Consider the following 13119-nt stretch of genomic DNA (forward strand, 5'->3'; position numbering starts at 1 on the left):
GCATTTGACCATGACCTTTGACCTTGAGTATGTGCATAAAGAAGTTGATAGGCACAACTTCACCCCCTAATACACATACATGCCAAGTTCAATTGGGATACCTCAAAAGGTTTCTTAGTTATGCTGTCCACAAAATTCATTACGGACGGACGAACAGGATGCCGGACGGTTGACCCAAAAACATAATGCCTCCGGCACCACTTAATGGCGGAGGCATCTTTGGCCTTATACCCAAAGGTGTTGCGAACCCAAACTTGAACTTTGCCAAGATCCTTTATTTGAATTGCGACCCTCTTATGTCTGTATGACTGACAGACTTTGAATTTGAAATATAAACAAGCATGTTTATTCTGAAGCTATTGTGATTTATTTTAGATTCAAAGTCTCTCAGTCGTATAGTTGTGAATCGTATAGTGTGCGATGGGCTTTATAGTATGTGGAGGTAGAATATAGATATAGATGATCTTAATGCCTTATGGGACATCAGAGGACATGACAGAATTGCCTCATCAACTTTCAAAAGATGTTATACTGTATTGTCTGTATATATATATATACATATATATACCAAGAAAATTATTGCTTTTTTGGTAACAGGTAGAGCATCAACATGTCACGCCATCTTTTTCAGTGGAACTTGCTCTTTCATTGGGATCATTACTACAGTTCTGTTTATTACAGTGTACATTCACCTTTATCATGCATTGTGGTTTCCTATTGTGAAAATCAGAGAGAAGAACACTATTCCATTTATTCCGCTATTCAACATTTTTCCTACTATGGAAATCAGAGAGAAGAACACTATTCCATTTATTCCGCTATTCAACATTTTTCCTACTATGGAAATAAGAGAGAAGAAAACTAATCCATTTTATTCCACTATACAATATTTCATTGGAGACAAAAAAAAACACAAAACAAACTAATTCAAGGTACCGTTGCTCCTGATGGTGATTCAGCAAGCTTGAGAAAAAAACTGTCTGTCATGTTGACATCGTGAAGTCTCAATGTTTGAACGTTTGGCAGGGTGCAGATCATCTCGGTGAAGGCCATTGCTGCAGTTTCCCAATATGCAGATCCTTTACTTGGAGTAATTGATACCTACATAGTGCACGCAGCAGTACAGAAGGTTTAAAACCAAATAAACAGCTCAATGATAAAGCATTAATATGCCATGATAAACAGCACTCAACATCATGTTCTCTAAAACCAACATTTTCCCATTATGCAATATTCATTTCATATGATCACATTCGAACTTTCAAGAAGAAAACTGCATCCCTGAACCTCAGGTACTTTCAATTGTTAATAATCAAGAATAACTACTTAGAAAGAAACTTATATGCATGGTTCTCTGGGTGAAGAAACAAAATTTGTCGGGCTATCCTTAAGCAAACTTAACTCAATCGGAAAGATTCTGTGTCGAACAGGTATTATGTTTGTTAAGTCTTTGCTGTGATGAGTCTTGAGCAAAGACTATTAACCTGCCAGCTGTAGCGGGATGTACTACGATTCCACTCCACGTGCGTGCGGATCAGAGGGACACACAGGAAAACATGTTGAATAAAGACACACGCTCTCAATCGTCTCACCGATGCATCTTCATTTCTAACCGTTCCCACTCCAAATCAACGGCATCTAAATGCCAAATCATGGTGTCAGAGTGGATAAACTGTCCATGTCATTCTGAAGAACAGAAGGGACTATGACGAGGATTAATCCATGCAAGAAACAAGCCAGACCATTTCATTTGCTAGAGTGGAGAATGCATGGAGCTACGTGTACATTAGCATGCAATACAGTATCAATTAAAGCAAGTGTATTGAGATGTACTAACCCAATGTGTGTGTGACATACTTTATGCATTGCATTGAATGTGCATGACTGTATTGTGTGTCCAATGACTTGCATAGGCACTGTCACCATAGGGAACAGAAAGTTCATGAGGTCAAATGACAATTAGATTGTACAGTATAGCTGCAGGTATTGAGAAAGCATATGGTGCATGCAAAATGTTCACCCCGTGAAAGTGTCAAATAATTGAGCATACTTGTTGAAAAGATACTGTTTTATGCTAATTGTTAACACTGTTCATGTGAGTGAATGAGCAGAGAGTGAACATGGCAAACTCAACACAACCAGCACCGCTAGATTTGATTGGTAATTTGTCGGAGAATTGTTGCTTCTGGAATGTCAAGGAAAGACGATAAAGCACAAATATCAATGTTGTTGCATGTGATAGGTGATGCTGCCCTTGATATTTACAATACAATCACATTTGCTGAGGGTGATGAGATGAAGTTGGAGAAAGTGCTTGAACAGTTTGAGAAATATTGCACTCCCAAGAAGAATGTCATATATGAGAAGCATACATTCTTTACCAGATCTCAGGGTGTGAGGGAGAACATTGATCAGTATGTCACAGAATTGAGAAATCATGCACTATCGTGTGAATTCGCAGTTGACTGATGGTTTGATCGGAGATCAGATAATTTGTACGTGGAATCACAGATAGTGGTTTGCCTAAGCAATTGCTCAGAGAGGATGATTTGACACTTCCAAAGGCATTGCAAATTTGTTGCGCTGCTGTTCAAAATCACTAGAGCTCAGGCACAAGAGCTTGGTTCAAAGATAGAATGTGTCAGTCCCTGTTGATGCTTTGAGCAAAAAGGCAGTCAATCCCGGTAAAAAATCAGAAACTCCACGGTGGAAACAAAAACTAACAGCTTGTTCCAGGTGTGGCAATCGACATGCCATAAATGCATGCCCTGCACAAGGAAAGGTGTGTAAGAAATGTGGAAAAATGAATCACTTCGCAAAGTGTTGCAAAAGTCGTGTTCAGATAAATGAACTGCAGAGCAATTCCAAGGATGAGAGTCTTCTTACTGATGTCGTCAAGTCACAGGAGTCATGTGACGAATGGAAAGCGCATCTCATGGTGAATGACTATCAAGTGCTGTTCAAATCAGATATGGGCGCGCAAAAAAATCTACTCCCAGAGAGTGTGTATCAGACATTGAAACCAAAACCAAAGTTGTCATCGGTAAATGTCAAGTTGACAGGGTACAGTGGAGTTGAAATTCCAGTGAAAGGTTGTTTCTTTGCGCAAGTGAAGCGCAAGAATTTGACAGAGAGTATGTTGTTTCTAGTGACTCCCAGAAATTACCAACCGTTACTAGGTTTGCAAGCATGTGACAAATTGAAACTGGTGAAACGTGTGTTTAATGTCACAAAAAACACACATGAAGAAAAAATGTAGATCGAAGACTATGAAGACATGTTCGAAGGTCAAGGATGTGTGCCCGGTAAGCACCTCATAACCGTGACAGAAAATGCGAGACCTGTTCAACATGCATGCCGAAAAGTCTCATTTCCGATGAAAGAAAAACTCAAACAAGAGTTACACCAAATGGAACGCATGAACGCCATTGCGCCCATAGATACACCCACCGAATGGGTGTCATCTCTCGTGATCGTACAGAAAAAGCACGGGTAACGAAAAGCGAAAGCATTTGCAGCTGCCGTCGAGACCTGAAATAACCGCGCAGTTTGCCGGAGCAAAGTACCTCAGTAAACTAGATGTATCTAGTGGATTCTGGCAGATCCAGCTGGATGATGAAAGTTCAAGGTTGTGTCCCTTCATCACGCCTTTCAGAAGGTACAGCTTCCTGAGACTTCCATTCGGAATATGCAGTGCTCCAGAGGTGTATCACAAGATAGTGCACCAGCTCTTTGCGCATATTCCAGGAGTGAACACAACGATGGACGATATCATTGTATGGGGAGCTACAAAGAAAGAGCATGACCTCAGGCTGAAAGAAGTTCTAGAGACAGCTAGAAAAGAGTGTGAGTTCGGTGTTAACAAGCTGACATTCATCGGAGATATCATCAGTGATCAAGGAGTTCAGTCAGACCCCAAGAAAGTGGCAGCCATAAAGAACATGGAAAACTACCAATGACCAACTACCAAGGAAAGTTCATCGCTGACTTGTCAACCAAATCAGAGCCCCTCAGAAGCCTATTAGGAAAAAAGAAATCAGTGGGTGTGGACCGATGCACAGGAACGTGCATGGCAAGAGCTGAAAAAAGCCTTGACAACAGAGCCAGTGCTGCACTTCTATGACTGTGCAAAACCAACCAAGCTGTCAGCTGATGCGTCAAAGAATGGACTTGGAGCCGTGTTACTCTAGAAGCGTGACCAAGATTGGGTCTCCATAACGTATGCATCCAGAGCGATGACTGATGCAGAGACAAGATACGCGCAGATTGAGAAAGAACTGCTAGCTATCATTTACGCATGTGAAAGATTTACACCAGGACATCTATGGACGACAGGTTGAAGGAGAGACAGATCACAAGCCGCTAACACCCTTGTTCGTCAAACTCCTGTGTGACTGTCCCCTACGCATCCAGCGACTCCTCATCAGAGTCCAGGGGTATGAGTTAAAAGTGTCATACACACCAGGGGAGTACATGTACATAGTGGATACCCTCTCCAGAGCAGTCGACCAAGAGTCAGAACCAGACGTCATGAGAGAGGAAAACATCAAAGTGTATGTACATGCCAGTCACGTCAAACAAAAGAAGCCAGTTTGTAGAGGAGACGAAGAAAGACACAGCACTATAAGAACTCTTAGCTATCATCAGAGATGGATGGCCAGAGAAAAAACAACAGTGTCCAGTCACTGTCAGAGAATACTGGAATATCAGAAGTGAACTGTCAGAGGCACAAGGCATCATCTTCAAAGGAAGAAACATTGTTGTACCAGCTACAATGGGATGTAAGATGAGCACTGCAAAAGATCCATGAAGGGCATTTAGGAATTGAAAAGTGCAAGAGACGTGCAAGAGAGGTCCTGTACTGGCCCAAGGTTCAACCACGACGTAGCACAAATGGTGCAGAACGGGAATGCGTGCCTCATGTACTAACCAAAACAGCAGGAGACCCTTCAACCTCACATGGTACCAGATGGGCAATTCCACGGTAACTGACGTTACGCATAAGGATTTCCATGAAATTGTTTACGCTGTAGTTTTGTGAATGAAAGCACCTGGGGCTTGCAATTAGCATATTTGATGAATGAGTTCATAAGAATGAAGAAATAGGTGGAAATCTTTTCTCTGAAGCTGCATTTCTTATCAGATAGCAAGTGAAAATGTGTCGGTAACTGACGTTACAGAAAAAGGACATGAGAAATTATGGTGTAGATTTAAATGGAAATATCTCATGTCCCTGACTTCTAGCCTTTATGTGTTTAATATGGCAATACTTCTAGGTTCTTAGGAACAGGTGTGCAAAATAATGTGCACTTACAATATTTCCTTTTAGCACCACGCCAATTTCAGTGAAGGCATGACGGTATCTGATGTTACGTAACTGATGTTACGCTTACATTTGCCATAGTGTTTACACATGCAAAATCATGATTGTGAATAGTTTTATGATATTTCATCATTCTGACCTGTCAGAATGATTTGTTTGATATGGAATCATACCTTGGTTCATCAATTATAAATACACAAATGAAATGAAACATTAGTCCATTTTCTTTGTGTTCTATAAAAACTTAAAGGTAAACATGTCAGTAACTGACATTACGTAACTGACGTTACACATATTACACAGGCACAGGAACAGGCAATTACTTAGCAACAAATTAAAACAAAATCTAAAGACACAAATGGGGTGGGGCCCTTAGGGGCAACCCCCCCCCCCCCCCCCATGCCATAGCACAGTTGGGCAAATATAATGTAAATGCACCAGAGGATATTTCTTGACATTTCTCTTAAGATTGAATGCTTATTCAACAGTTATGATTACACAGAGCCATTTAGATTCACCAGTTCTATAAATATATTGACATAACTTCGTTTTTTTTTTTTTTTTTAATGAACAGGAAAGCTTCTATCTAGAGTGCCCAACCCATAATACCCTGCAGTACTACACAAAACACGGATATTTTTGTGCGTGAACAAAATATCTTTCAGGTCATAAGGAAGAAACATATCAACTCATAAATATGCATAAATATGTATGAAATCTACTGTGATATATTTCTTCTTCTTTTCTGTATTTTACTCCTTCTCCTTCAAGGCATTGTTAGGGCCATAAAAAAAAAATGATCTCCATCATCAATTGATTTAAATGAAAAGTGTTGCACTTTTAATATTTCCCTGTGAAGAAGAAACATTATGCTTTTTGGTCGAAAGAGCATTATTGGTTTATTCCTTGTTTGAAGTAATTAATATAACTGTTTTTCTGTTCCCCTTCACTGGTATATAAAGGCTTGCAAATACATCCCAGATACCGAGAAATAGGCATGACGGTAACTGATGTTACGTTACTGATGTTATGCTTACATTTGCCACATTGTTTACACATGCAAAATCATGATTGTGAATAGTTTTGTGATATTTCATCATTCTGACCTTTCAGAATGATTTGTTTGATATGGAATCATACCTTGGTTCATCAATTATAAATACACAAATGAAATGAAACATTAGTCCATTTTCTTTGTGTTCTATGAAAACTTAAAGGTACAATAAACATGTCAGTAACTGACATTACCTAACTGACGTTACACATATTACATAGGCACAGGAACAGGCAATTACTTAGCAACAAATTAAAACAAAATCTAAAGACACAAATGGGGTGGGGCCCTTAGGGACAACCCCCCCCCCCCCCCCTGCCATAGCACAGTTGGGCAAAAATAATGTAAATGCACCAGAGGATATTTCTTGACATTTGTCTTAAGATTGAATGCTTATTCAACAGTTATGATTACACAGAGCCATTTAGATTCACCAGTTCCAAGTATAAATATTTTGACATAACTAAGGTTTTTTTTTTTTTTTTTTTTTTTTTTTTAAATGAACAGGAAAGCTTCTATCTAGAGTGCCCAACCCATAATACCCTGCAGTACTACACAAAACATGGATATTTTTGTGCGTGAACAAAATATCTTTCAGGTCATGGGGAAAAAACATATCAAACATATCAACTCATAAATATGCATAATAAAATATGAATGAAATCTACTGTGATATATTTCTTCTTCTTTTCTGTATTTTACTCCTTCTCCTTCATTTGTTAGGGCCATAAATAAAAAAAAAAATGATCTCCATCATCAATTGATTTAAATGAAAAGTGTTGCACTTTTAATATTTCCCTGTGAAGAAGAAACATTATGTTTTTGTTTTTGTTTCTTGTCAAAAGAGCATTATTGGTTTATTCCTTGCTTAAAGTAATATAACTGTTTTTCTGTTCCCTTTCACTGGTATATAAAGGCTTGCAAATACATCCCAGATACCAAGAAATAGGACTCTGCAACGAAAGAATTCTAAGATCAATATAAACAAGTCTTCCTGTTCATAATTATCATGTATTACAAAATGTCCCTGCACCATGTAATAAAGTAATCAACAAATATGATTTTTTTTTTTTACCCTAGAATCATCTCTCACTTTGAGCAACATCAGTGTTAAGTTTCAAACAGTAATGAGTACATGCCTTTATGTACCATTATACAAGATGTGCCACATTAACTAAACCACACATTTAAGTGCAAGCAAAGAAATATATCTGTGCATTTGCCTTGAGGTTGAAACTTCACTAAGCTTCCAGAAAAAAAGAAAAATGCTAGCAAAAGCAATCATTAGTAAAGATTATAAAACTGTTGGTATACAGCTGCACACAAGCTTTTGCAACTGATTGACAAATTGCCCTACATTGACATAAAATAAGCACTGAATTGATCAGTGTTTTTATTTTACGTCGATGTAGGGCAATTTGTCAATCAGTTGCAATGAAAACATCTCGACGGAAGAAATTCATGAATTTGAATAACAAAGCAGTACCCGCTGCATGCTATAAGGATTAGAACCAACACTTGCTTTCGGGCGAAAGCTCGGTGGTCTAGTGGAGATGACGCCTGTCCGGTGATCAGGAGGTCGTAGGTTCGAATCCTGCTCGAGTATGTACGCCCATGATTTTTTATCCTGGCTACTACTAAAAACACTGATCAATTCAGTGCTTATTTTATGTCGATGTAGGGCAATTTGTCAATCATTTGCAATGAAAACATCTTGACGGAAGAAATTCATGAATTTGAACACAAGCTTTTGTATGAAAAGGTGTTTACCATGCAACCACGTCATTGATTAGGCCTACAAACTTTCGTAGCTTTATCATCCCGTAGGACTGGAAATGTACTGTATAATAATTTGAGTGCATATTGCATGTGGTAAACCTAAACTTTCAGATGATTTCATCTTAAACTTGTGCTGAATCAAAAATCAAAAGCTCAAGCCCCCCCCCCCCAAAAAAAAAAAAATATATGATGAATAAATAGATAAATAAATAAAATGAAATGAAATAAAAAATGTATCCATGGACATACCATGGTGATGACATCATTCCCTATCAAAGGGATTGCTGCTCTTTGTTGATAACCTTTGACTTCGTAGACGTATTGAAATGGCCTAAAGTCAAAAAATTTGCCTCAGTTATAATTACTATCATGTTATTGACGTTACATACTCGCGCATGACGTTTCGGTAACTCACGTTACACATTTTGAAGTGTTCATTTTGACTCTCCAGTATACCAAGTATCTTTATTTCTGGTATTAAAAGAAACCTGTACTGACATTTTCTACTTGTCTGATAATTCTAATCTACATTTTTTGATGCCTACAACTGGAAAGAGAGGATTCTAAAACCCAGGATAAGCCTGTAATGATTTTTTGAAAAAAATGAAAATGAGCAAGCCAAGGAATGATCCACACAATTTGGCATACGTCACAGGTGCCAACCTCCGACTTTAGCAAAACGAACTAGAAAGATTCTACACATGTCAATTTACTGATGAAATCTCACAATCTTTATTTATTGAAATTGAGAACCCACTCTCTAAAAATGTTATTATAGGTTTAATCTATCGACCTCCTGATCTGAATTGTGAATTATTTTGTGATGAATTGGATTTATATCTCCATAAGATAGGTAATGAAAGTAAACATGTTTTTATTTTTGGTGATTTCAACATTAACTTTTCGCCCACATCCGATAACAATAATTCCCTTAATTTTATGCATTTAATGTATTCATATGGGTTTATGTCAATTATCAATAAACCCACCAGGATAAATCCACACTCGTCAACTCAGATTGATAATATATTTTCGAATGTGTATAATAATACAATTATGGGGGGTATATTATGTTCTGAAGTTTCTGATCATTTACCAATATTTTCAATTTGTGAATGTAAAGTGGGTCGTAATAAATTATATGATAAAATATGGTATTATAAAGAGTCAAAACGTAATGTGGAATTATTGAAACAGAATTTATTTTTAGAGGAATGGACAGATATTTATAGTATTAACAATGTTAATTTGGCATATAAATGTTTTAATGATAAATTATTATATTATTATGAAAATAATATTCCTTTATGCAGAATAAAAATTAACCGAAATAAACCAAGAAATCCTTGGATTACAAAAGGTATTTTGAAATCCATAAAAACTCGTAATTTTTTGTATAAGTTACACATTCGTAACCCAACTGAATTTAATTTGAATATGTATAAAGTTTATCGAAATAAATTGACAAAATTGATTCGTTTATCCCGCAGATTATATTTTTCTGACAGAATGAAAAAGGTTTCTTCGAATATTAATGCAACATGGAAAATTATTAAAGAGGTCCTAGGTAAAAAGCCTGATTCTCCGCCAACGGATGATATCACATTAAACGGTATTAAAATAAATGATCCCAATATGTATGCTAATTCATTTAACTCATTTTTCGTTAATATCGGTCCGGAACTTGCTACTAAAATTAGCAATACTTCTGCTCATTTTACAGATTATCTTTTTGACCAAAATCAAGAGTCTATTTATCTTAATCCAACAAGTCCCAGTGAAATCATTAGTATCACTAAATCTTTAAATAGCTCTAAATCTTGTGGCTCTGATAAAATAGGTATGATGTTATTGAAAGAAATAGTTTATCCACTCGCAGAACCGTTAAGTTATATATTTAATCTTTCTTTATCACAAGGTATTTTCCCTGATCTGCTGAAAATAGCGAAAGTTAATCCTGTACATAAAAAAGATGATCCTCATGAAATTAGCAATTATCGTCCTATTTCTTTATTGCCTAGTATATCCAAAATCTTAGAAAAAATTGTTTATAATAGACTTCTTAAATTTATTAATAAGTATGATTTACTTATTCCCAATCAATATGGTTTCAGAAAAAATTATTCAACTGATTTAGCACTAATACAAATTTATGACAAAATTACGAGTGCTTTTGCAAACAGAGAACATGTTGCAGGTATATTTTGTGATTTGAGTAAAGCATTCGATACTCTTGATCATTCTATTTTACTCACGAAACTTAGTCATTATGGTATTCGAGGACAAGCACATTTATGGCTTAAAGATTATCTAACTAATAGAAGACAATATGTTATTTTTAATGGTTGTGAATCTGACCCCCTTTTAATTAAATGTGGTGTTCCTCAAGGCTCAATTCTAGGCCCATTATTATTCCTTCTTTATGTTAATGATATTATAAATACATCCTCTCTTCTCTCTTTTGTTCTATTTGCTGACGATACGAATATATTTTATTCTCATAAAGATCTTAAGATTTTAAATGACACTCTAAATATTGAAATTAGTAAAGTATCAAATTGGTTTAAGTCTAATAAACTTTCTTTGAATATAAAAAAGACTCATTTTATTCATTTCAAACTTCATTCTCATAATGAAGATACGTTGATACATATTAACATTGATGATATCCCATTAGAAAAGAAAATGAATTCAAAATTTCTAGGAGTATATATAGATGAAAGTTTGACTTGGAATGAGCATTTACATCATGTTACAACGTGTATTTCTAGAAATATAGGGATAATTTCCAAGCTGAAGTTCTTTCTTCCTCGTTCAACTTTATTTCTATTATATAATTCCTTAATTCTCCCATATATAAGTTATTGCAATGTTGTATGGGGTACTTGCGGCTCTACCAAAATAAATTCTATATTTAAATTACAAAAGAAAGTTATACGTATTTGTACAGGATCGCATTTTCTGGCTCATACTGATTCTTTATTTCATGAGCTTAAAACATTGAAGGTTTTTGATTTGAATATTATTCAAGTAGCAGTAATTATGTTCAAATATATACATCATCAACTTCCATCATCGTTTGATAACATGTTTAGGTTCAATACTTCTGTCCATTCGTACCCTACTCGTATATGTAGAAATTTCCACCTTTTGAATCCCAAATTATTAGTGACACATAAATCTATAAGATATTCGGGTCCGGATATTTGGAATAATCTCCCGGATAATATAAAGTCTTGTTCAAGTATTTATTCTTTGAAAGCTTCACTTAAACGATATTTGATACAATTATATTCTCCAAACCAATTGAGCTAACAAATATTTATAGTATAGATTGTCATCTTATTGTCAATCTCTATTTTCTTCCTTCAACTGCATCTTGCACTCTCACCTGCAACTGCACTGCACTCACCTGATCACCTTCCTCCAAGAGAGTTATGTCGTTGGATAGTCATTTTATGAGGCCTCCATCCATTTCAAGTTTAATCGCTTATGATGGTGGTCTCCTGCATTCAATTATATCTGTTGTTTACTGAAAAATACTGTATATTTTATTTCATGTTTCTGTGTATCAACATTGCTCAATGCAATCACCTATGTGAATCTATTTATGTACTGTTATCGATTTATTTCACTGCACTTGTTATTCTTTGTCTTTGTACTTTTTGAAGTTTGCATTCAAATTGCATTTGATTGAATGCAGAAATAAAAGCAAACAAACAAACAAACAAACAAACAAACACGAAGTACTGCAAAAACTGTTCAGTAAAATTGCAATATGGAGCTGAAATAAACATGTTAAACAATATTTATTAATTTTTAAAAGGAATCTCTTCAAAAGCTTTTTATTTACCGGTAGGTCAAATTTGTGGGGAATATTCCAGATATGCAAAATGAAATTGGCATCATTGTCCGAACGTGCTGCCCATAGAAAACTGTGTGTAAAGTAACGTTGCACTAACTATGCATTGATGATGAGCGATAATGGTTCGACATCACAGTTCAAACTATCTAACGAAGATGAGGACTGAGTGATTCTTAAAATCTAAATCCAAAAAATAGTCAACGGCAATCACGGTTTACGCCTAGTTAGAAGAAAACGGCACTCAGACAGTACATATAGACTCTAGACTAGAACTAGGACTAGGACTAGTGAGCAGTCAAGGACCGAGAAGATTCTACTCGCCGCTCCGTCGACAGCTGTACGTGCACAGCGCTAATAATAGGCACAGCGTAAACGTTTAGTATGCAATACATACCCCTGCTGCCAGAACTTGAAGAAAGTCCAGACGAAAGTCCAGACTCCAAGGTCTAGCGTTGCCGCTAGAGGCTCTTGTGCTGCAGGCCATGTTGTTTCTGTGCTGAATTTTGCAGGTAAGGTATCTGCTTTATGGATTTTCAATGTTTTTGTGGTCGAGATAAATCTCATGGTGGTCGTATTAACACCAAGGACTAACTTAGATCTAGTTTTAGTAGGACCCATACCTCGGAAGAGTGGCCCGACCACGTAGATACAAACAGTGCCACCGATTCGCGATCCAAGCGCTGGTGTAGGCATAGTGCCAGAGTACTTCCGTATCCATGTAGATATCTCAAAATTCACCCAACCAAATTGCACCAAAATCGTAAGAAGTATTTTATGACTCATGTCCACTTGCTCACGCTAATTGGAACCAAATCGCAAGTTGAGAAGCGTAAGTGAAGTTGTCGACTTTCCTGTCGTCGCTAAAAACAATCTGCTCTGTACGACTAAACAAGAGTGATCGCGGCGTAGTAGCCCTACTTGCCTGCACACGCACAGACTGAAGTTAGCCATCTAATATCATGAGACAAATCTTTCAAGTAATCGGGAGCAAAAAATCAATTTATAAATTATTTGAGCTAAGTTGACTGAAAAATAAAGTTCGTAAATCACACAAATCACTAAAATCATGACATTTTTTAATTTAGTTCCCGCGTAAAT

At 36.4% G+C, this 13119-nt stretch overlaps 1 protein-coding gene across 1 annotated transcript in view; it reads right to left on the reverse strand.

Moving 5' to 3' along the window:
- Positions 1 to 927: 927 nt before the first annotated feature.
- The window catches only part of LOC140238668 (uncharacterized), a 120913-nt gene continuing 108721 nt past the window's right edge, over positions 928 to 13119 (reverse strand). The window contains exon 15 of the mRNA XM_072318569.1: positions 928 to 1101. Coding sequence (XP_072174670.1) covers positions 928 to 1101 — 174 coding nt within the window. The remainder of the gene's footprint in view (positions 1102 to 13119) is intronic.

This window comes from Diadema setosum, chromosome 15 (genome assembly GCF_964275005.1).
Source record: "Diadema setosum chromosome 15, eeDiaSeto1, whole genome shotgun sequence".
NCBI classification, from domain to species: Eukaryota; Metazoa; Echinodermata; class Echinoidea; order Diadematoida; family Diadematidae; genus Diadema; species Diadema setosum.